At 51.8% G+C, this 24106-nt stretch overlaps 1 protein-coding gene across 1 annotated transcript in view; it reads left to right on the forward strand.

The window, feature by feature from the left end:
- Nucleotides 1-24106, forward strand: part of LOC146023085 (elongation factor 2-like) — a 58773-nt gene that overhangs the window by 24843 nt on the left and 9824 nt on the right. The window contains exons 6-14 of the mRNA XM_083155335.1: nt 3259-3364; nt 3452-3565; nt 19118-19256; nt 19521-19716; nt 20270-20528; nt 21005-21112; nt 21815-22168; nt 22289-22471; nt 23865-23997. Coding sequence (XP_083011461.1) covers nt 3259-3364; nt 3452-3565; nt 19118-19256; nt 19521-19716; nt 20270-20528; nt 21005-21112; nt 21815-22168; nt 22289-22471; nt 23865-23997 — 1592 coding nt within the window. The remainder of the gene's footprint in view (nt 1-3258; nt 3365-3451; nt 3566-19117; nt 19257-19520; nt 19717-20269; nt 20529-21004; nt 21113-21814; nt 22169-22288; nt 22472-23864; nt 23998-24106) is intronic.

The raw sequence follows: 24106 nt of genomic DNA on the forward strand, positions 1-24106 counted from the left end.
GTACTATCTCCAGTAGCGGAGGAGTAGTGTGCGGTCAGGAATCAGGTCCCTCTGTGTCTGGCCGCTGGCTGTGTACTGTCTCCAGTAGCGTAGGAGTAGTGTGTGGTCAGGAATCGGGTCCCTCTGTGTCTGGCCGCTGGCTGTGTACTGTCTCCAGCAGTGGAGGAGTAGTGTGCGGTCAGGAATCGGGTCCCTCTGTGTCTGGCCGCTGGCTGTGTACTGTCTCTGGTAGCGGAGGAGTAGTGTGCGGTCAGGAATCGGACCCCTCTGTGTCTGGCCGCTGGCTGTGTACTGTCTCCAGCAGTGGAGGAGTAGTGTGCGGTCAGGAATCAGGTCCCTCTGTATCTGGCCGCTGGCTGTGTACTGTCTCTGGTAGTGGAGGAGTAGTGTGCGGTCAGGAATCGGGTCCCTCTGTGTCTGGCCACTGGCTGTGTACTGTCTCTGGTAGCGGAGGAGTAGTGTGTGGTCAGGAATCGGGTCCCTCTGTGTCTGGCCGCTGGCTGTGTGCTGTCTCCGGTAGTGGAGGAGTAGTGTGCGGTCTGGAATCGCTTCCTCTGTGTCTGGCCGCTGGCTGTGTACTGTCTCCGGTAGCGGAGGAGTAGTGTGTGGTCAGGAATCGGGTCCCTCTGTGTCTGGCCGCTGGCTGTGTACTGTCTCCGGTAGCGTAGTGTGCAGTCAGGAATCGGGCCCCTCTGTGTCTGGCCGCTGGCTGTGTACTGTCTCCGGTAGCGGAGGAGTAGCGTGCGGTCAGGAATCGGGCCCCTCTGTGTCTGGCCGCTGGCTGTGTACTGTCTCCGGTAGCGGAGGAGTAGCGTGCGGTCAGGAATCGGGCCCCTCTGTGTCTGGCCACTGGCTGTGTACTGTCTCCGGTAGCAGAGGAGTAGTGTGCGGTCAGGAATCGGGTCCCTCTGTGTCTGGCCGCTGGCTGTGTACTGTCTCTGTAGCGGAGGAGTAGTGTGTGGTCAGGAATCGGGTCCCTCTGTGTCTGGCCGCTGGCTGTGTACTGTCTCTGGTAGCGGAGGAGTAGTGTGTGGTCAGGAATCGGGTCCCTCTGTGTCTGGCCGCTGGCTGTGTACTGTCTCCGGTAGCAGAGGAGTAGTGTGTGGTCAGGAATCGGGCCCCTCTGTGTCTGGCCGCTGGCTGTGTACTGTCTCTGGTAGTGGAGGAGTAGTGTGCGGTCTTGAATCGGGCCCCTGTGTCTGGCCGCAGGCTGTCCCCGGTAGCGGAGGAGTAGTGTGCGGTCAGGAATCAGGTCCCTCTGTGTCTGGCCGCTGGCAGTGTACTGTCCCCGGTAGCAGAGGAGTAGTGTGTGGTCAGGAATCGGGTCCCTCTGTGTCTGGCCGCTGGCTGTGTACTGTCTCCGGTAGCGGAGGAGTAGTGTGCAGTCAGGAATCGGGTCCCTCTGTGTCTGGCCGCTGGCTGTGTACTGTCACTGGTAGCGGAGGAGAAGTGTGCGGTCAGGAATCGGGCCCCTCTGTGTCTGGCCGCTGGCTGTGTACTGTCTCTGGTAGCGGAGGAGTAGTGTGCGGTCAGGAATCGGGTCCCTCTGTGTCTGGCCGCTGGCTGTGTACTGTCTCCGGTAGCGGAGGAGTAGTGTGCGGTCTGGAATCGGGCCCCTCTGTGTCTGGCCGCTGGCTGTGTACTGTCTCTGGTAGCGGAGGAGAAGTGTGCAGTCAGGAATCGGGCCCCTCTGTGTCTGGCCGCTGGCTGCATACTGTCTCCGGCAGCGGAGGAGTAGTGTGCAGTCAGGAATCGGGTCCCTCTGTGTCTGGCCGCTGGCTGTGTACTGTCTCTGGTAGCGGAGGAGAAGTGTGCGGTCAGGAATCGGGCCCCTCTGTGTCTGGCCGCTGGCTGTGTACTGTCTCTGGTAGCGGAGGAGTAGTGTGCGGTCAGGAATCGGGTCCCTCTGTGTCTGGCCGCTGGCTGTGTACTGTCTCCGGTAGCGGAGGAGTAGTGTGCGGTCAGGAATCGGGTCCCTCTGTGTCTGGCCGCTGGCTGTGTACTGTCTCCGGTAGCGGAGGAGTAGTGTGCGGTCAGGAATCGGGTCCCTCTGTGTCTGGCCGCTGGCTGTGTACTGTCTCCGGTAGCGGAGGAGTAGTGTGCGATCAGGAATCGGGCCCCTCTGTGTCTGCCCGCTGGCTGTGTACTGTCTCCTGTAGAGGAGGAGTAGTGTGCGGTCAGGAATCGGGCCCCTCTGTGTCTGTCCGCTGGCAGTGTACTGTCTCCGGTAGCGGAGGAGTAGTCTGCGGTCAGGAATCAGGCCTCTCTGTCTCTGGCCGCTGGCTCTGTACTGTCTCCGGTAGCGGAGGAGTAGTGTGCGGTCAGGAATCGGGCCTCTCTGTGTCTGGCCGCTGGCTCTGTACTGTCTCCGGTAGCGGAGGAGTAGTGTGCGGTCAGGAATCGGGCCTCTCTGTGTCTGGCCGCTGGCTGTGTACTGTCACTGGTAGCAGAGGAGTAGTGTGCGGTCAGGAATTGGGCCCCTCTGTGTCTGGCTGCTGGCTGTGTACTGTCTCCGGTAGCGGAGGAATAGTGTGTGGTCAGGAATCAGATCCCTCTGTGTCTGGCCGCTGGCTGTGTACTGTCTCTGGGGTTCCTGCTAACGCCTGTGGGATTAATGCCGCTGCTTCCTCCACCCGTGTCAGCGCAGGGCAGATGATCCCTGATGTCTGAGGGCAGCGCAGGGCAGAGGATCGCTGATGTCTGAGGGCAGCGCGGGGCAGACGATCGCTGATGTCTGAGGGCAGCGCGGGGCAGACGATCGCTGATGTCTGAGGGCAGCGCGGGGCAGACGATCGCTGATGTCTAAGGGGCAGCGCGGGGCAGATGATCGCTGATGTCTGAGGGCAGATGATCGCTGATGTCTGAGGGCAGATGATCGCTGATGTCTGAGGGCAGCGCGGGGCAGATGATCGCTGATGTCTGAGGGCAGCGCGGGGCAGATGATCGCTGATGTCTGAGGGCAGTGTGGGTATCTATCAGTGGATTACTGATGGGCAAAAGAACAAGGAGACCCTGATGATGCTGCAGACGGGACCGGAAGTGACGCAGCGTGGTTCGTCTCCATGGCAATAGGAGACTTCTTCCGCCATCAGGAGACTTCTACCATTACCCCTACCGGTCTGCAGGGTAACCCCAGGGGGGTACAAGTACCTCGGGTTGGGAACCACTGCTCTAGTGCATAGATTATGCCCATTATGGCTACACCCCTGTTCTAGTTCCGCAGAGCACTAACGCATGCGATCACTTTTGTATATTTAGGTATTTTGATCCAGCCGCCGGCAAGTTCAGCAAATCTGCCACCAGCGCCGACGGGAAAAAGTTGCCGCGTACATTCAGCCAGCTGATCCTGGACCCCATCTTTAAGGTATAGGACACTTAATGCCGCCTTTAGCAGAACGGGTTATTTAGGCCATAGTACGTGTTCCGCTGAGTCCATGCTCCCGCATTGCAGGTGTTTGACGCCATTATGAACTTCAAGAAGGAGGAAACGGCCAAACTGATTGAGAAGCTGGACATCAAGCTGGATGCAGAAGACCGGGAGAAGGAAGGAAAGCAACTCCTCAAGGTACCGTGTCCTGGCCAGGAGCAGAATGGGGATTGGTCAGAATGTGCAAGTGGGAATCTGTATCCTGCGTTCTCATTGGACTAAATGAATAGGCACGCTACTATAGGGTAAGACTAAAAGTCTCTGTTTCCTCCTTTTACTATATAAACTCCTATTGCCAGGTAGGGCTCGCGTTGGGACCATGTGTGTAGTAGCGGGCCTCATTGGGACTGTGTGTGCAGTAGCAGGCCTATTTGGGACTGTGTGCGTAGTAGCAGGCCTTGTTTGGGACCCTGTGTGCAGTAGTGGGCCTCATTGGGACCATGTGTGTGTAGTAGCAGGCCTTGTTTGGGACTGTGTGTGTGGTAGCGGGCCTTGTTTGGGACTGTGTGTGTGGTAGCAGGCCTCATTGGGACCCTGTGTGCAGTAGCGGGCCTCATTGGGACTGTGTGTGTAGTAGCGGGCCTCTTTGTGACTGTGTGTGTAGTAGCAGCAGGCCTTGTTTGGGTCCATGTGTGGAGTAGCGGGCCTCGTTTGGACTGTGTGTGTGTGTGTGTGTGTAGTAGTGGACTTCATTGGGACCCTGTGTGTAGTTGCGGGCCTCGTTGGGACTGTGTGTGTGTAGTTGCGGGCCTCGTTGGGACTGTGTGTGTGTGTAGTTGCGGGCCTCGTTGGGACTGTGTGTGTGTAGTTGTGAGCCTCGTTGGGACTGTGTGTGTGTAGTTGCGGGCCTCGTTGGAACCCTGTGTGTAATAGTGGGCCTCGTTGGGACCCTGTGTGTACTAGTTGGCCTTGTTGGGACCCTGTGTGTAGTAGTAGGCCTCGTCGGGACCCTGTATGTAGTAGTCGGCCTTGTTGGGACCCTGTGTGTAGTTGCAGGCCTCGTTCGGACCCTGTGTATAGTAGTGGGCCTTGTTGGGACCCTGTGTGTAGTTGCGGGCCTCGTTGGGACCCTGTGTGTAGTAGCGGGACACATTGGGACAGTGTATGTAGTAGCGGGCCCCGTTGGGACCATGTGTGCAGTAGCAGGCCTCGTTGGGACCGTGTGTGTAGTTGCAGGCCTTGTTTGGGACTGTGTGTGTAGTAGCGGGCCTCTTTGTGACTGTGTGTGTGTGTAGTAGCAGCAGGCCTTGTTTGGGTCCATGTGTGTAGTAGCGGGCCTCGTTGGGACTGTGTGTGTGTGTAGTAGTGGGCTTCTTTGGGACCCTGTGTGTAGTAGTGGGCCTCGTTGGGACTGTGTGTGTGTAGTTGCGGGCCTCGTTGGAACCCTGTGTGTAGTAGTGGGCCTCGTTGGGACCCTGTGTGTACTAGTTGGCCTTGTTGGGACCCTGTGTGTAGTAGTAGGCCTCGTCGGGACCCTGTGTGTAGTAGTGGGCCTCGTCGGGACCCTGTGTGTAGTAGTGGGCCTTGTTGGGACCCTGTGTGTAGTTGCGGGCCTCGTTGGGACCCTGTGTGTAGTAGTGGGCCTCATTGGGATAGTGTATGTAGTAGCGGGCCTCGTTGGGACCGTGTGTGTGTGTAGAACTATGCAACATTGGGACCATGTACCTCTTTGGGACCCTGTGTGTAGTAGCGGGACTGGTTGGGACCGTGTGTGTAGTAGCGGGCCTCGTTTGGGACAGCGTGTGTAGTAGCGGGCCTCTTTGGGACAGTGTGTGTAGTAGTGGGCCTAGTTTGGGACCCTGTGTGTAGTAGCGGGCCTCATTGGGACCCTGGGATAATAAGGTGCGCTGCTAACAGCAGCTGGTTAAGGGATTGTCAGTCCCTGATATATGGACAAGTAAACAAAGAGTTAACCAGCGCTGGCTTGTTTCTCAAATAAAGTGACGGTTTCTTTCAAGTTAAAAAATTTAATAAAGTAAAAACATACATATAATAAATGTGTAGACACAAGAATAACTGTAATGAATAAAGTTAAAATAATTTGATACCCTTGTAGGACATTTGAGGACTCCTATAGCCGGGATGCTTTGTTCCACAGCTGCTCCTAAGGAAGCTGGGTGTTTATACCCAGAGAAACGCGCAGAGCTTCTCAAACCTATATTCCCTTGACACCACTGGACTCCTGGGGAATACTGCTTATTTACAAGCTCCACTGGACATGGGTTTCATTCTCTACCTGGTCATCCGGCATCTAACACGTTTGGATTGGACATGCAGCAAATACCACAAACACACCAAGGTTTACCGGACCATAATTCCATTGCTCTGCAAACTGCATGAGGATTCGGCCACCTTGCAATTACATGCTGCTTAATAGAGACATTCCCACAAGTGGAACAAAGCATCCCGGATATAGGAGTCCCCAAATGTCCTACAAGGGTATCAAATTATTTTAACTTTATTCATTACAGTTATTCTTGTGTCTATACATTTATTATATGTATGTTTTTACTTTATTACATTTTTTAACTTGAAGAAACCGTCACTTTATTTGAGAAACAAGCCAGCGCTGGTTAACTCTTTGTTTACTCATTGGGACCTTGTATGCAGTAGCGGGCCTCTTTGGGACAGTGTGTGTAGTAGCGGGCCTCGTTGGGACCCTGTGTGTAGTACTGGGACTCATTGGGACTGAGCGTGTAGTAGACGGCCTCGTTGGGACCCTGTGCGTGGTTGCAGGACTTGTTGGCACGGTGTGTGTAGTAGCAGCACTTGTTGGGACCATGTGTGTATTAGCAGTACTCGTTGGGACCGTGTGTGTAGTAGCGGGCCTCATTGAGACCGTGTGTGTGTGTGTGTTTAGAAGCGGACCTCGATGGAACCACGTGTGTAGTAGCAGGCCTCGTTGGGACCGTGCATGTGTGTGTAATAGTGGGCCTCATTGCGACCGAGTGTGTAGTAGTGTGCCTAATGAGGAGTGGGTGCGCAATAGTGTGCTTTGTTTAAAGCACGTGTGTAGTAGTGTGCCTCATTAGGAATGTGTGCCGTTTTAGGAGCTGGTGCGTAGTAGTGTGTGTCATTAGGAATGTTTGCGTCATTGGGAGCAGGTACGTAGTAGTGTGCCTCATTAGAAATGTGTGCTTCATTGGGAGCGGGTACGTAGTAGTGTGCCTCATTAGAAATGTGTGCCGTTTTAGGAGCGGGTGCGTAGTAGTGTGCCTCATTAGGAATGTGTGCGTCATTGGGAGCGGGTACGTAGTAGTGTGCCTCATTAGAAATGTGTGCTTCATTGGGAGCGGGTGCGTAGTAGTGTGCCTCATTAGGAATGTGTGCCGTTTTAGGAGCGGGTGTGTAGTAGTGTGCCTCATTAGGAATGTGTGCGTCATTGGGAGCGGGTGTGTAGTAGTGTGCCTCATTAGGAATGTGTGCTTCGTTGGGAGCGGGTGCATAGTAGTGTGCCTCATTAGGAATGTGTGCCTCGTTGGGAGCGGGTGCGTAGTAGTGTGCCTCATTAGGAATGTGTGCGTCATTGGGAGCGGGTGCGTAGTAGTGTGCCTCATTAGGAATGTGTGCCGTTTTAGGAGCGGGTGTGTAGTAGTGTGCCTCATTAGGAATGTGTGCTTCATTGGGAGCGGGTGCGTAGTAGTGTGCCTCATTAGGAAAGTGTGCCGCTTTAGGAGCGGGTGTGTAGTAGTGTGCCTCATTAGGAATGTGTGCCGTTTTAGGAGCGGGTGCGTTGTAGTGTGCCTCATTAAGAATGTGTGCCGTTTTAGGAGCGGGTGCGTTGTAGTGTGCCTCATTAGGAATGTGTGCCGTTTTAGGAGCGGGTGTGTAGTAGTGTGCCTCATTAGGAATGTGTGCCGTTTTAGGAGCGGGTGCGTTGTAGTGTGCCTCATTAGGAATGTGTGCCGTTTTAGGAACGGGAGCGTAGTCGTGTGCCTCATTAGGAATGTGTGCCGTTTTAGGAGCGGGTGCGTAGTAGTGTGCCTCATTAGGAATGTGTGCCGTTTTAGGAGCGGGTGTGTAGTAGTGTGCCTCATTAGGAATGTGTGCCGTTTTAGGAGCGGGTGCGTTGTAGTGTGCCTCATTAGGAATGTGTGCCTCGTTGGGAGCGGGTACGTAGTAGTGTGCCTCATTAGGAATGTGTGCCGTTTTAGGAGCGGGTGCGTAGTAGTGTGCCTCATTAGGAATGTGTGCCGTTTTAGGAGCGGGTGCGTAGTAGTGTGCCTCATTAGGAATGTGTGTGTCATTGGGAGTGGGTGCGTAGTAGTGTGCCTCATTAGGAATGTGTGCCGTTTTAGGAGCGGGTGTGTAGTAGTGTGCCTCATTAGGAATGTGTGCCATTTTAGGAGCGGGTGCGTAGTAGTGTGCCTCATTAGGAATGTGTGCCATTTTAGGAACGGGTGCGTAGTAGTGCGCCTCATTAGGAATGTGTGTGTCATTGGGAGCGGGTGCGTAGTAGTGTGCCTCATTAGGAATGTGTGCCGTTTTAGGAGCGGGTGCGTAGTAGTGTGCCTCATTAGGAAAGTGTGCCGCTTTAGGAGCGGGTGCGTTGTAGTGTGCCTCATTAGGAATGTGTGCCGTTTTAGGAGCGGGTGCGTAGTCGTGTGCCTCATTAGGAATGTGTGCCGTTTTAGGAGCGGGTGCGTAGTAGTGTGCCGTTTTAGGAGTGGGTGCGTTGTAGTGTGCCTCATTAGGAATGTGTGCCATTTTAGGAGCGGGTGTGTAGTAGTGTGCCTCATTAGGAATGTGTGCCGTTTTAGGAGCGGGTGCGTAGTAGTGTGCCTCATTAGGAATGTTTGCCATTTTAGGAGCGGGTGCGTAGTAGTGTGCCTCATTAGGAATGTGTGCCTCGTTGGAGCGGGTGCGTAGTAGTGTGCCTCATTAGGAATGTGTGCCATTTTAGGAGCGGGTGCGTAGTAGTGTGCCTCATTAGGAATGTGTGTGTCATTGGGAGCGGGTGCGTAGTAGTGTGCCTCATTAGGAATGTGTGCCGTTTTAGGAGCAGGTGCGTAGTAGTGTGCCTCATTAGGAATGTGTGCGTCATTGGGAGCGGGTACGTAGTAGTGTGCCTCATTAGAAATGTGTGCTTCATTGGGAGCGGGTGCGTAGTAGTGTGCCTCATTAGGAATGTGTGCGTCATTGGGAGCGGGTGCGTAGTAATGTGCCTCATTAGGAATGTGTGCCGTTTTAGGAGCGGGTGCGTAGTAGTGTGCCTCATTAGGAATGTGTGCCGTTTTAGGAGCGGGTGTGTAGTAGTGTGCCTCATTAGGAATGTGTGCCGTTTTAGGAGTGGGTGCGTAGTAGTGTGCCTCATTAAGAATGTGTGCCGTTTTAGGAGTGGGTGCGTAGTAGTGTGCCTCATTAGGAATGTGTGCTTCATTGGGAGCGTGTGTGTAGTAGTGTGCCTCATTAGGAATGTGTGCCGTTTTAGGAACGGGTGCGTAGTAGTGTGCCTCATTAGTAATGTGTGCCATTTTAGGAGCGGGTGCGTAGTAGTGTGCCTCATTAGGAATGTGTGCGTCATTGGGAGCGGGTGCGTAGTCGTGTGCCTCATTAGGAATGTGTGCCGTTTTAGGAGCGGGTGCGTAGTCGTGTGCCTCATTAGGAATGTGTGCCGTTTTAGGAGCGGGTGCGTTGTAGTGTGCCTCATTAGGAATGTGTGCCGTTTTAGGAACGGGAGCGTAGTCGTGTGCCTCATTAGGAATGTGTGCCGTTTTAGGAGCGGGTGCGTAGTAGTGTGCCTCATTAGGAATGTGTGCCGTTTTAGGAGCGGGTGTGTAGTAGTGTGCCTCATTAGGAATGTGTGCCGTTTTAGGAGCGGGTGCGTAGTAGTGTGCCTCATTAGGAATGTGTGCCTCGTTGGGAGTGGGTACGTAGTAGTGTGCCTCATTAGGAATGTGTGCCGTTTTAGGAGCGGGTGCGTAGTAGTGTGCCTCATTAGGAATGTGTGCCGTTTTAGGAGCGGGTGCGTAGTAGTGTGCCTCATTAGGAATGTGTGTGTCATTGGGAGTGGATGCGTAGTAGTGTGCCTCATTAGGAATGTGTGCCGTTTTAGGAGCGGGTGTGTAGTAGTGTGCCTCATTAGGAATGTGTGCCATTTTAGGAGCGGGTGCGTAGTAGTGTGCCTCATTAGGAATGTGTGCCATTTTAGGAACGGGTGCGTAGTAGTGCGCCTCATTAGGAATGTGTGTGTCATTGGGAGCGGGTGCGTAGTAGTGTGCCTCATTAGGAATGTGTGCTTCGTTGGAGCGGGTGCGTAGTAGTGTGCCTCATTAGGAATGTGTGCCATTTTAGGAGCGGGTGCGTAGTAGTGTGCCTCATTAGGAAAGTGTGCCGCTTTAGGAGCGGGTGCGTAGTAGTGTGCCTCATTAGGAATGTGTGTGTCATTGGGAGCGGGTGCGTAGTAGTGTGCCTCATTAGGAATGTGTGCCGTTTTAGGAGCGGGTGCGTTGTAGTGTGCCTCATTAGGAATGTGTGCCGTTTTAGGAGCGGGTGCGTAGTCGTGTGCCTCATTAGGAATGTGTGCCGTTTTAGGAGCGGGTGCGTAGTAGTGTGCCTCATTAGGAATGTGTGCCGTTTTAGGAGTGGGTGCGTTGTAGTGTGCCTCATTAGGAATGTGTGCCATTTTAGGAGCGGGTGTGTAGTAGTGTGCCTCATTAGGAATGTGTGCCGTTTTAGGAGCGGGTGCGTTTTAGTGTGCCTCATTAGGAATGTTTGCCATTTTAGGAGCGGGTGCGTAGTAGTGTGCCTCATTAGGAATGTGTGCCTCGTTGGAGCGGGTGCGTAGTAGTGTGCCTCATTAGGAATGTGTGCCATTTTAGGAGCGGGTGCGTAGTAGTGTGCCTCATTAGGAATGTGTGTGTCATTGGGAGCGGGTGCGTAGTAGTGTGCCTCATTAGGAATGTGTGCCGTTTTAGGAGCAGGTGCGTAGTAGTGTGCCTCATTAGGAATGTGTGCGTCATTGGGAGCGGGTACGTAGTAGTGTGCCTCATTAGAAATGTGTGCTTCATTGGGAGCGGGTGCGTAGTAGTGTGCCTCATTAGGAATGTGTGCGTCATTGGGAGCGGGTGCGTAGTAATGTGCCTCATTAGGAATGTGTGCCGTTTTAGGAGCGGGTGCGTAGTAGTGTGCCTCATTAGGAATGTGTGCCGTTTTAGGAGCGGGTGTGTAGTAGTGTGCCTCATTAGGAATGTGTGCCGTTTTAGGAGTGGGTGCGTAGTAGTGTGCCTCATTAGGAATGTGTGCCGTTTTAGGAGTGGGTGCGTAGTAGTGTGCCTCATTAGGAATGTGTGCTTCATTGGGAGCGTGTGTGTAGTAGTGTGCCTCATTAGGAATGTGTGCTGTTTTAGGAACGGGTGCGTAGTAGTGTGCCTCATTAGTAATGTGTGCCATTTTAGGAGCGGGTGCGTAGTAGTGTGCCTCATTAGGAATGTGTGCGTCATTGGGAGCGGGTGCGTAGTAGTGTGCCTCATTAGGAATGTGTGCGTCATTGGGAGCGGGTGTGTAGTAGTGTGCCTCATTAGGAATGTGTGCTTCGTTGGGAGCGGGTGCGTAGTAGTGTGCCTCATTAGGAATGTGTGCGTCATTGGGAGCGGGTGCGTAGTAGTGTGCCTCATTAGGAATGTGTGCCGTTTTAGGAGCGGGTGTGTAGTAGTGTGCCTCATTAGGAATGTGTGCTTCATTGGGAGCGGGTGCGTAGTAGTGTGCCTCATTAGGAAAGTGTGCCGCTTTAGGAGCGGGTGCGTAGTAGTGTGCCTCATTAGGAATGTGTGCCGTTTTAGGAGCGGGTGCGTTGTAGTGTGCCTCATTAGGAATGTGTGCCGTTTTAGGAGCGGGTGCGTTGTAGTGTGCCTCATTAGGAATGTGTGCCGTTTTAGGAGCGGGTGTGTAGTAGTGTGCCTCATTAGGAATGTGTGCCGTTTTAGGAGCGGGTGCGTAGTCGTGTGCCTCATTAGGAATGTGTGCCGTTTTAGGAGCGGGTGCGTTGTAGTGTGCCTCATTAGGAATGTGTGCCGTTTTAGGAATGGGAGCGTAGTCGTGTGCCTCATTAGGAATGTGTGCCGTTTTAGGAGCGGGTGCGTAGTAGTGTGCCTCATTAGGAATGTGTGCCGTTTTAGGAGCGGGTGTGTAGTAGTGTGCCTCATTAGGAATGTGTGCCGTTTTAGGAGCGGGTGCGTTGTAGTGTGCCTCATTAGGAATGTGTGCCTCGTTGGGAGCGGGTACGTAGTAGTGTGCCTCATTAGGAATGTGTGCCGTTTTAGGAGCGGGTGCGTAGTAGTGTGCCTCATTAGGAATGTGTGCCGTTTTAGGAACGGGTGCGTAGTAGTGTGCCTCATTAGTAATGTGTGCCGTTTTAGGAGCGGGTGCGTAGTAGTGTGCCTCATTAGGAATGTGTGCCGTTTTAGGAGCGGGTGTGTAGTAGTGTGCCTCATTAGGAATGTGTGCCGTTTTAGGAGCGGGTGCGTTGTAGTGTGCCTCATTAGGAATGTGTGCCTCGTTGGGAGCGGGTACGTAGTAGTGTGCCTCATTAGGAATGTGTGCCGTTTTAGGAGCGGGTGCGTAGTAGTGTGCCTCATTAGGAATGTGTGCCGTTTTAGGAGCGGGTGCGTAGTAGTGTGCCTCATTAGGAATGTGTGTGTCATTGGGAGTGGGTGCGTAGTAGTGTGCCTCATTAGGAATGTGTGCCGTTTTAGGAGCGGGTGTGTAGTAGTGTGCCTCATTAGGAATGATACCATTTTAGGAGCGGGTGCGTAGTAGTGTGCCTCATTAGGAAAGTGTGCCGCTTTAGGAGCGGGTGCGTAGTGGTGTGCCTCATTAGGAATGTGTGTGTCATTGGGAGCGGGTGCGTAGTAGTGTGCCTCATTAGGAATGTGTGCCGTTTTAGGAGCGGGTGCGTAGTAGTGTGCCTCATTAGGAAAGTGTGCCGCTTTAGGAGCGGGTGCGTTGTAGTGTGCCTCATTAGGAATGTGTGCCGTTTTAGGAGCGGGTGCGTAGTCGTGTGCCTCATTAGGAATGTGTGCCGTTTTAGGAGCGGGTGCGTAGTAGTGTGCCTCATTAGGAATGTGTGCCGTTTTAGGAGCGGGTGCGTTGTAGTGTGCCTCATTAGGAGTGTGTGACATTTTAGGAGCGGGTGCGTAGTAGTGTGCCTCATTAGGAATGTGTGCCGTTTTAGGAGCGGGTGCGTAGTAGTGTGCCTCATTAGGAATGTTTGCCGTTTTAGGAGCGGGTGCGTAGTAGTGTGCCTCATTAGGAATGTGTGCCTCGTTGGAGCGGGTGCGTAGTAGTGTGCCTCATTAGGAATGTGTGCCATTTTAGGAGCGGGTGCGTAGTAGTGTGCCTCATTAGGAATGTGTGTGTCATTGGGAGCGGGTGCGTAGTAGTGTGCCTCATTAGGAATGTGTGCCATTTTAGAAGCGGGTGCGTAGTAGTGTGCCTCATTAGGAATGTGTGCCATTTTAGGAGCGGGTGCGTAGTAGTGTGCCTCATTAGGAATGTGTGCCGTTTTAGGAGCGGGTGTGTAGTAGTGTGCCTCATTAGGAATGTGTGCCGTTTTAGGAGCGGGTGCGTAGTCGTGTGCCTCATTAGGAATGTGTGCCGTTTTAGGAGCGGGTGCGTTGTAGTGTGCCTCAATAGGAATGTGTGCCGTTTTAGGAGCGGGTGCGTAGTAGTGTGCCTCATTAGGAATGTGTGCCGTTTTAGGAGCGGGTGCGTAGTCGTGTGCCTCATTAGGAATGTGTGCCATTTTAGGAGCGGGTGCGTAGTAGTGTGCCTCATTAGGAATGTGTGTGTCATTGGGAGCGGGTGCGTAGTAGTGTGCCTCATTAGGAATGTGTGCCATTTTAGAAGCGGGTGCGTAGTAGTGTGCCTCATTAGGAATGTGTGCCATTTTAGGAGCGGGTGCGTAGTAGTGTGCCTCATTAGGAATGTGTGCCGTTTTAGGAGCGGGTGCGTAGTAGTGTGCCTCATTAGGAATGTGTGCCTCGTTGGAGCGGGTGCGTAGTAGTGTGCCTCATTAGGAATGTGTGCTTCATTGGGAGCGGGTGCGTAGTAGTGTGCCTCATTAGGAATGTGTGCTTCGTTGGAGCTGGTGCGTAGTAGTATGCCTCATTAGAATTGTGTGCTTCATTGGGAGCGGGTGCGTAGTAGTGTGCCTCATTAGGAATGTGTGCTTCATTGGGAGCGGGTGCGTAGTAGTGTGCCTCATTAGGAATGTGTGCCGTTTTAGGAGCGGGTGCGTAGTAGTGTGCCTCATTAGGAATGTGTGCTTCGTTGGGAGCGGGTGCGTAGTAGTGTGCCTCATTAGGAATGTGTGCGTCATTGGGAGCGGGTGCGTAGTAGTGTGCCTCATTAGGAATGTGTGCCGTTTTAGGAGCGGGTGCGTAGTAGTGTGCCTCATTAGGAATGTGTGCTTCATTGGGAGCGGGTGCGTAGTAGTGTGCCTCATTAGGAATGTGTGCTTTATTGGGAGCGGGTGCGTAGTAGTGTGCTTCATTGGGAGCGGGTGCGTAGTAGTGTGCCTCGTAAGGAATGTGTGCCGTTTTAGGAGCGGGTGTGTAGTAGTGTGCCTCATTGGGAGCGGGTGCGTAGTAGTGTGCTTCATTGGGAGCGGGTGCGTAGTAGTGTGCCTCATTAGGAATGTGTGCTTCGTTGGAGCTGGTGCGTAGTAGTGTGCCTCATTAGGAATGTGTGCCGTTTTAGGAGCGGGTGTGTAGTAGTGTGCCTCATTAGGAATGTGTGCGTCATTGGGAGCAGGTGTGTAGTAGTGTGCCTCATTAGGAATGTGTGCGTCATTGGGAGCGGGTGCGTAGTAGTGTGCCTAATTAGGAATGTGTGCCGTTTTAGGAGCGGGTGCGTAGTAGTGTGCCTCATTAGGAATGTGTGCCGCTTTAGGAGCGGGTGTGTAGTAGTGTGCCTCATTAGGAATGTGTGCCGTTTTAGGAGCGGGTGCGTTGTAGTGTGCCTTATTAGGAATGTGTGCCGTTTTAGGAGCGGGTGCGTTGTAGTGTGCCTTATTAGGAATGTGTGCCGTTTTAGGAGCGGGTGCGTAGTAGTGTGCCTCATTAGGAATGTGTGCCGTTTTAGGAGCGGGTGCGTTGTAGTGTGCCTCATTAGGAATGTGTGCCGTTTTAGGAGCGGGTGCGTTGTAGTGTGCCTCATTAGGAATGTGTGCCGTTTTAGGAGCGGGTGCGTAGTAGTGTGCCTCATTAGGAATGTGTGCCGTTTTAGGAGCGGGTGCGTAGTAGTGTGCCTCATTAGGAATGTGTGCCGTTTTAGGAGCGGGTGCGTTGTAGTGTGCCTCATTAGGAATGTGTGCCGTTTTAGGAGCGGGTGCGTAGTAGTGTGCCTCATTAGGAATGTGTGCCGTTTTAGGAGCGGGTGCGTAGTAGTGTGCCTCATTAGGAATGTGTGCAGTTTTAGGAGCGGGTGCGTAGTAGTGTGCCTCATTAGGAATGTGTGCCGTTTTAGGAGTGGGTGCGTAGTAGTGTGCCTCATTAGGAATGTGTGCCGTTTTAGGAGCGGGTGTGTAGTAGTGTGCCTCATTAGGAATGTTTGCCGTTTTAGGAACGGGTGCGTAGTAGTGTGCCTCATTAGGAATGTGTGCCGTTTTAGGAGCGGGTGCGTAGTAGTGTGCCTCATTAGGAATGTGTGCCTCGTTGGAGCGGGTGCGTAGTAGTGTGCCTCATTAGGAATGCGTGCCGTTTTAGGAGCGGGTGTGTTGTAGTGTGCCTCATTAGGAATGTGTGCCGTTTTAGGAGCGGGTGCGTAGTAGTGTGCCTCATTAGGAATGTGTGCCATTTTAGGAGCGGGTGCGTAGTCGTGTGCCTCATTAGGAATGTGTGCCGTTTTAGGAGCGGGTGCATAGTGGTGTGCCTCATTAGGAATGTGTGCCGTTTTAGGAGCGGGTGCGTAGTAGTGTGCCTCATTAGGAATGTGTGCCGTTTTAGGAGCGGGTGCGTAGTAGTGTGCCTCATTAGGAATGTGTGCCGTTTTAGGAGCGGGTGCGTAGTAGTGTGCCTCATTAGGAATGTGTGCCGTTTTAGGAGCTGGTGCGTAGTAGTGTGCCTCATTAGGAATGTGTGCCGTTTTAGGAGCGGGTGCGTAGTAGTGTGCCTTTATTAGGAATGTGTGCTTCATTGGGAGCGGGTGTGTAGTAGTGTGCCTCATTAGGAATGTGTGCCGTTTTAGGAGCGGGTGCGTAGTAGTGTGCCTCATTAGGAATGTGTGCTTCATTGGGAGCAGGTGCGTAGTAGTGTGCCTCATTAGGAATGTGTGCTTCATTGGGAGCGGGTGCGTAGTAGTGTGCCTCATTTGGAATGTGTGCCGCTTTAGGAGCGGGTGTGTAGTAGTGTGCCTCATTAGGAATGTGTGCGTCTTTGGGAGCGGGTCCGTAGTAGTGTGCCTCATTAGGAATGTGTGCTTCGTTGGGAGCGGGTGCGTAGTAGTGTGCCTCATTAGGAATGTGTGCTTCGTTGGGAGCGGGTGTGTAGTAGTGTGCCTCATTAGGAATGTGTGCGTCATTGGGAGCGGGTGCGTAGTAGTGTGCCTCATTAGGAATGTGTGCGTCATTGGGAGCGGGTGCGTTGTAGTGTGCCTCATTAGGAATGTGTGCTTCATTGGGAGCGGGTGCGTAGTAGTGTGCCTCATTAGGAATGTGTGCCGTTTTAGGAGCGGGTGCGTAGTAGTGTGCCTCATTAGGAATGTGTGCCGTTTTAGGAGCGGGTGTGTAGTAGTGTGCCTCATTAGGAATGTGTGCTTCATTGGGAGCGGGTGCGTAGTAGTGTGCCTCATTAGGAAAGTGTGCCGCTTTAGGAGCGGGTGCGTAGTAGTGTGCCTCATTAGGAAAGTGTGCCGCTTTAGGAGCGGGTGCGTAGTAGTGTGCCTCATTAGGAATGTGTGCCGTTTTAGGAGCGGGTGCGTAGTAGTGTGCCTCATTAGGAATGTGTGCCGTTTTAGGAGCGGGTGAGTAGTAGTGTGCCTCATTAGGAATGTGTGCCGTTTTAGGAGCGGGTGCGTAGTAGTGTGCCTCATTAGGAATGTGTGCCGTTTTAGGAGCGGGTGTGTAGTAGTGTGCCTCATTGGGAGCAGGTGCGTAGTAGTGTGCCTCATTGGGAGCAGGTGCGCAGTAGTGTGCCTCATTAGGAATGTGTGCCGTTTTAGGAGCGTGTGCGTTGTAGTGTGCCTCATTGGGAGCAGGTGCGTAGTAGTGTGCCTCATTAGGAATGTGTGCATCATTGGGAGCGGGTGCGTAGTAGTGTGCCTCATTAGGAATGTGTGCTTCGTTGGGAGCGGGTGCATAGTAGTGTGCCTCATTAGGAATGTGTGCGTCATTGGGAGCGGGTGCATAGTAGTGTGCCTCATTAGGAATGTGTGCCTCATTGGGAGCGGGTGCGTAGTAGTGTGCCTCGTTAGGAATGTGTGCCGTTTTAGGAGCGGGTGCGTAGTAGTGTGCCTCATTGGGAGCAGGTGCGTAGTAGTGTGCCTCATTGGGAGCAGGTGTGTAGTAGTGTGCCTCATTGGGAGCGGGTGCGTAGTAGTGTGCCTCGTTAGGAATGTGTGCCGTTTTAGGAGCGGGTGTGTAACTAACTGAAACAAAGTTCATTTGACAAGTAAACGAGGAGGAGGGGAATTTGCAAGACTCCAGTTCCATCTATGAAGTCCAGCTCGGAGCATGTAAGGCACACGCGTGTTATTGGTGCACTTGGCGTGTGATAAGCCGGACACTGTGTAATGCATGTGGCTCTGCCCCTGCTGTGTAAGATCTGTCCTTTCTCTTCGTTCTTCTTCCTTTGATCACTGTTCTCTTCCAGTCTCCCATCAGCCATTGCTCAGAGGCGCAGTGAGGACTGGGTGGCTCCCGCGTCACGTACACTTATCCTCCCTTTGTTGCAGGTGGATCATATCTAACGTGTTATTTATCCGTCTCTGTTTTCTCCTCCTCTAGGAAGGCAGCAGTAATAAGACTTTGTGGCAGGCAGGATGCCATTTTATTTCAGGCTCTTACATTTGTCATCAGTGGACCCCCCCAGGCGTAAGCAGACGTCCCCCCCTCGGTACCCAGGATTCCATAACTGACAAAGGTGTGACCATATTCGACTAGTGGGGTACAGCACTATGGGGGCTATATTCTCACTCCTTACTCAGAACATGATATTAAGTTGTTTTTAAGTAATTGCTACATAAAGGGCACTATTCCTACACAGACAACAGCCACAGTAAATTCACCAAGAACCAGTGACATCACTGAGAATGCAGCCTATCCGTTCTCCAAGAACCAGTGACATCACTGAGAATGCACCCTGTCTCTACTCCTTGAACCAGTGACATCACTGAGAGTGCAATCTATCCGTTCTCGTAGAACCAGTGACACCACTGAGAATGCAGCCTATCCATTCCCTGAGAACCAGTGACCTCACTAAGAATGAACTCTGTCCGCACTCCTTGAACCAGTGACACTGAGAGTGCAGCCTATCCGTTCTCCTAGAACCAGTGACATCTCTGAGAGTGCAGTCTATCCGATCTCATAGAACCAGTGACATCACTGAGAATGCACCCTGTCCGTTCTCATAGAACCAGTGACATCACCAAGAATGCAGCCTATCCGTTCTCATAGAACCAGTGACATCTCTGAGAGTGCAGTCTGTCTGTACTCCTAGAACCAGTGACATCACTGAGAGTGCAGCCTATCCGTTCTCCTAGAACCGGTGACATCATTGAGAACACTAAGAATGCGTTCTGCCTGGTTGCTGTCACTGGTTCCTAAAGGTCATCATCCAGACCTGAGTAATATGTATCAGTATCTCAGCTTAAGAGCAGGCTCAGCTTAGGAGCAGGCGGTATTTGTACAGAAATTGCTGTGAATAATGGTGAGAATATGGCCCCCAGGAGCACAGTGCTGTATATCAGGGATTTATGATCACGGGGATGCCAGAATCTGTGTCTGGCGGCTCCAATCTGTCACTTGGTGCTGAATACCTGGGAGAGGAGCAAATTTGGAGCACCGGTGAGGGCAAAGGTGTATTATACACTGTATTGTGTTGTACTGCCCAATAATTAATAAAAGTAGTTTAAAAACAAATAATTTTAATAACATACATTTTCTGCCCAGAAATGCTGCTGCCCGAGACCGCTGCCCCAGAGGAGTAATCCTGGTGTTAGCCCTTAAAGCCCCAAAAAGCCTATACTGGGTATACCCGTATCGATGTGCCCACATACACCTTTACACCAATCCTGGCTCATCAGGTCCCTGCGACGTGGCATACAGTGCGTCCTTTCTTCCAAAAGAGGTGTCTTAAATGCACTTATAAAAACCGCAAGTAGCTGCAAAATGACAAATGACCGTTATTAGGTCGTTCTAAAACTACGGCATGCTGGGACTTGTAGTTTCACAATGGCTGGAGAGCCACAGGTTGCCTACTCCCGCACTAGGTGTATGAGGACACATTGGTACTGTGGAAATATCTACATTATTTCATGGTAACACCCTGGCTTAGTCTCCATAAGACTCTGTGCCTCAATCCGGTCTCACTCGGGTGTTCTGGGGTATAGATCGGTGATAGGTTGGGCACATGGTGCCGGCAGAGGTTGTGTGTAGGTCCTGGACACTGAAGAATGCTGCTGCTAATCTCTTTCCCCCATAGTAATGTAACGTTTGGTACTTGGTACGAGTCATCCTGTTTTGCTGTACCGCAGGCTGTCATGCGACGCTGGCTGCCGGCCGGAGACGCCTTGTTGCAGATGATCACAATCCATCTGCCCTCCCCTGTGACGGCACAAAAGTACCGGTGTGAACTTCTGTACGAGGGGCCGCCGGATGACGAGGCTGCTATAGGTAAGGTCACCAACAGGGACACTTCAGCAGAGAGCGGCTCTGGTGCATGTCAGATAAGGGGGTTTTATCCGCTCCAAAATAGTTTGGGAACCACTGCCCTAACCCCTAAGTCTCTGGTACGCAGGTCAGGAGAGCCCAGCCTTGTATGACGTACCAGATAGCGTACTGTAATCTATGCCGCTCTGTAAGGACCTCTGTAAGGTGTGCGGCAATGTCTGGAGATGTTCTAGAACTTAATCAGAACCATTTAATCCTGTTATGTAGGTGTGAAAACTTGTGACCCTAAAGGGCCCTTAATGATGTACATCTCCAAGATGGTGCCCACCACCGATAAGGGACGTTTCTACGCCTTCGGCCGCGTGTTCTCCGGGATTGTATCCACAGGCCAGAAAGTGCGTATAATGGGCCCCAACTACACGCCGGGGAAGAAAGAAGATCTGTATCTGAAGCCTATCCAGAGGTAGGTCCAACATCTGAGAACCAGACACTGAAGAGGATTGTTAGAACCAGAGAACATTTTATGTGCATTTCTCCATCCGAAATCTAGGGACAGAGATTTACTAAGAGGTCAGCCTCAGGAGATGGGGCTCCAGCAAGGAATAGGTCTAGGGTCCTCCTACGTGACCTCTGCCCCCACGTCCTGCAGGAGTGAGACAGGTTTTGAAATATTCTGCACATTCCACACCTGTTCCCCATCTGCGGACCAGGGCTGTCTGCTTCAGCGTGTCCAGTTCTAGTCTCATCCGGTGGCTGAAACACTACCAGTCCGGAGAAGTTTTATACCATGGGGTAAATGCAGTATCCTGGGAGATGCAATCATCAGTGGGTCCAGCAGATGTTCTAAAGGAGCAATGATTTATAAGGCCAGACCAATCTAGTTTTGGCTTTTATATGATTCCGCCAATGAAATATCGTCTCTCTGGGAACTCGCTGATGCTGCATCTCACGGGCTGTTGTCCGTATCAGCCCTGCTCCAATCTCTGTACATGACCCGATCCTGTCTCTACTCACAGGACCATTCTCATGATGGGTCGTTACGTGGAGCCTATCGAGGACGTTCCTTGCGGCAACATCGTGGGCCTTGTTGGCGTTGACCAGTTCTTGGGGAAGACCGGCACAATCAGCACCTTCGAGCACGCCCATAACATGCGGGTGATGAAGTTCAGTGTTAGCCCCGTCGTACGAGTGGCCGTGGAGGCAAAGAACCCTGCAGACCTCCCGAAGCTGGTGGAGGGACTGAAACGCTTGGCCAAGTCTGACCCCATGGTTCAGGTACAATGAGCCGCGAGCCGCTTCTATTTAACATTTTAGGAGGGAGTTCCCACCTGGACCAGACATTTCATAACACAGCCATTCTAGGCAGCGCTACACTTTGTTGCTGATAGCACCTCCCCCTTGTGTGATGTCACTTGTTCGGGGGCCGGCGCAGGATGGCAGAGAGTCCTGCTCTGGTACTGATTGATGGCTGCTTATGGACAAACAGAGAAACCCTGCCAATCAAAGTGTGATATCACTCATACGGAGCTGATTCAGATAGAGAAGCACCCCCCTCTAAAAATCTGCCTATGAGTGAGCGTGTGCGCGACGGAGCGTAAATGTGCGAGTATGGTAATGTGATGTCATCAGATATTAGTAATCCAGGTTATTCTAGTGGTAGCGCCAAGCATGTCATCAGTGTTATCCCTGCTGGTGATCCTGGCCTGTCAATGACGATGGATAATGTTTTTTTTTTTTTTGTATCTCTTTAGTGTATAATTGAGGAATCTGGAGAACACATCATTGCTGGCGCTGGGGAGTTGCACTTAGAAATCTGCCTTAAAGATCTGGAAGAAGATCATGCATGTATTCCTATTAAGGTATGAGCGCCCTCTTACCGCTTTGTCTGCCTGTTATTACCAATTATGTATTTCAATCAAGGTATGGGCGCCCTCCCACTGCTTCATACCAATTTGTGTGCAGATATTGCTGTAGTCATGCACTGAATATAGGTGTGCGGCATATCATTTTAATCAGCAGAAGCTGCTTGTGTGTCGTATCTATAATTTTGTGAATAAGATGCATTGTAATGGTAAAAGTTGCATCCAAAGATGCTTAGATCCACTAAGTCATTCAGTGCTCGCGCTCTATGTGTAACACGACATAGCGCACTGAGGATAGATGTATGTGGACACATCTGTATTACATTACAATGTTGGTTGAGCTCTCTGATGACCTCCATACTATGTATTGTAACACATAGGCGGGTGATTCAGTTGTTTCCCCAATTGCTGTCTCTAGTGGACACCCAAAGGAGCAATTCAATTGTTGCTCAGTTCAGCAGCTTCCTAGGACCGCAAGCAAAAATGTGTGAAAACTCTGTGGTTAGCCGATATCCGTGGCTGAACCTGGTCTATTTGAGTGCGCTAATAAATGGGGTATCTGGACTTTAAATCTACATGCATTAGGTCGAAAAGGTTGACACAGCAAATAGTCATCGTGAGTTTTTCATAATTTTTTTCATTTTTTTGTACTTTCTCATATTTCCCGTTCATGATGAAGTTTTTGTGTCCCCTGCACAGAAATCGGATCCGGTTGTGTCCTACAGGGAGACCGTGAGCGAGGAGTCTGACCAGCTCTGCCTGTCCAAATCCCCCAACAAGCACAACCGCCTGTACATGAAAGCCCGGCCCTTATCCGACGGCCTGGCGGAAGACGTTGACAAGGGAGATGTCAGTTCCCGGCAGGAGCTGAAGCAGAGGGCCCGTTACCTGTCAGAAAAGTACGAATGGGACGTGGCGGAAGCCAGAAAGATCTGGTGCTTCGGCCCCGATGGGACAGGACCCAACATCTTAGTGGATGTCACTAAAGGTGTCCAGTACCTCAATGAGATCAAGGACAGCGTTGTCGCTGGATTCCAATGGGCCACCAAAGAGGCGAGTGCTTTATCCGTGTCAGCCGTTCCTGTGCTACCGAGGCCCCTAAATGCTGGAGTAAGCTAGGCGATGGTTATTGTATTACACAGCGGCGATATATGCTGTATGATGTCCCCGCAGGGAGTTTTGTGCGAAGAGAACATGAGAGGCGCCAGATTTGACATCCACGATGTCACCCTACATGCAGACGCAATCCATCGTGGCGGTGGTCAGATCATCCCCACAGCCAGGAGAGTGCTGTATGCCGCGGCCCTCACAGCCCAGCCCCGGCTGATGGAACCCATCTACCTCGTGGAGATTCAGGTGAGAACTAGGTAGTTGCAAGAGCAAATGTGATGTCCTTCTCAGTCTGTGTATGGTCGTACTGGGGGCTACTGTCCATCTGGTGCTACAGGTGGTGAGGCCAAGTCTTCATGTTTTCTTCTATGGCACCCAACGTCATGCCCCTTTAACTACGCACCGCCGTAGACGTGCATGGTTCGCATTGCCCATACTGTGCTCCAGAATTTTTTAATTTAACATTTTATTTAATTAAACTGTCTAAGCATTTGGAGCCCTCTCCATACAGCAGGTTAGATAGATGGTTTGGTTCTGTCATCCAACCTTGATAAGTACATGAAGAACATCTAGTGGACTGGTGACGACTGACCTCAACGTGCGCCACCATCAGCATCAGTTTGGCCCCCAGTGGTCACAAGTTCCAAGAGCTGAGAGACCAGATCCATCTAATGAGGTCACCTGCCTTCCAGCCAAATTTATCACCTTGCCTGAAACCCCAAGGTTTGGATTTGCCCAGGTATGGATGGACCCCTTATGGCCTCAATTTGTTTTAACAATCTGTACTCAAGCGTGAATATCCTTAAAGCCTGGGCTGCAATGACATAATTTGGGAAACACTGCATTATGGCACAGGTTCTCAAATCCTCAGTACCACACACAGTGCATGTTTTCCGGGTCTCCTCACAGAATAACAAGTGAAATAATTAGCTCCACCTGTTGGGCTTTTCAAATGTGTCCATGAGTAATGACTACTGGGTGACCTGGGAAATGTGCCCGGGAGTAATGAGTGCACCTGCTGGATGACCTGGGAAATGTGTCAGGAGTAATGAGTACACCTGTGCACCCACTGGGTGACCTGGGGAATGCACCTGTGAGTCATCATTACACCTGTGCACCTTCTGGATGACATGGAAAATGTGTCAGTAAGTAATGAGTACACCTGTGCACCCGCTGGGTGACCTGGGGAATGCACCTGTGCGCCCACTGGGTGACATAGAAAATGTCTCAGCGAGTAATGACTGCACCTGTGCACCTGCTGGATGGCCTGGGAAATGTGTCAGTGAATAATGTCTACACCTGTGCAGCAACTGGGTGACCTGGGAACTGTGAGCTGTTTGGGGTGAAAACCACGGCTTATGGTTACTTGTCTTTTGTAACCGACCTGGAGCTCTGATCATTGCACTGGCAGCTACTATACAGCAGGCATGTCCAAACTATGGCCCTCCAGCTGTTGTAAAACTAAAAGTCCCATCATGCCTTGCCACAGTTTTGCTTCTAGAGGATGCGAAAACTATGGCAAGGCATGCTGGGATGTGTAGTTTCACAACAGCCGGAGGGCCACAGTTTGGACATGCCTGCTATACAGGATGTGAACGTGCCCAGAAGCTGACGTCTCTCTGTCCTCCTGTCTGCACAGTGCCCGGAGCAGGTGGTTGGTGGGATCTATGGCGTCCTGAACAGGAAGCGAGGACACGTGTTTGAGGAATCCCAAATTGCCAGAACACCCATGTTTGTAGTAAAAGCCTATCTGCCCGTCAATGAATCCTTCGGTATGTTCTTAAAGAGCCCATGTGTATTGCACTGACCACATATAATAATAATAATAATAATTTTATTTATATAACGCTCTTTCTCCAATAGGACTCAATGCGCTTAACA

Source organism: Crinia signifera, chromosome 1 (genome assembly GCF_055691185.1).
Source record: "Crinia signifera chromosome 1, ASM5569118v1, whole genome shotgun sequence".
In the NCBI taxonomy this organism is placed as follows: domain Eukaryota; kingdom Metazoa; phylum Chordata; class Amphibia; order Anura; family Myobatrachidae; genus Crinia; species Crinia signifera.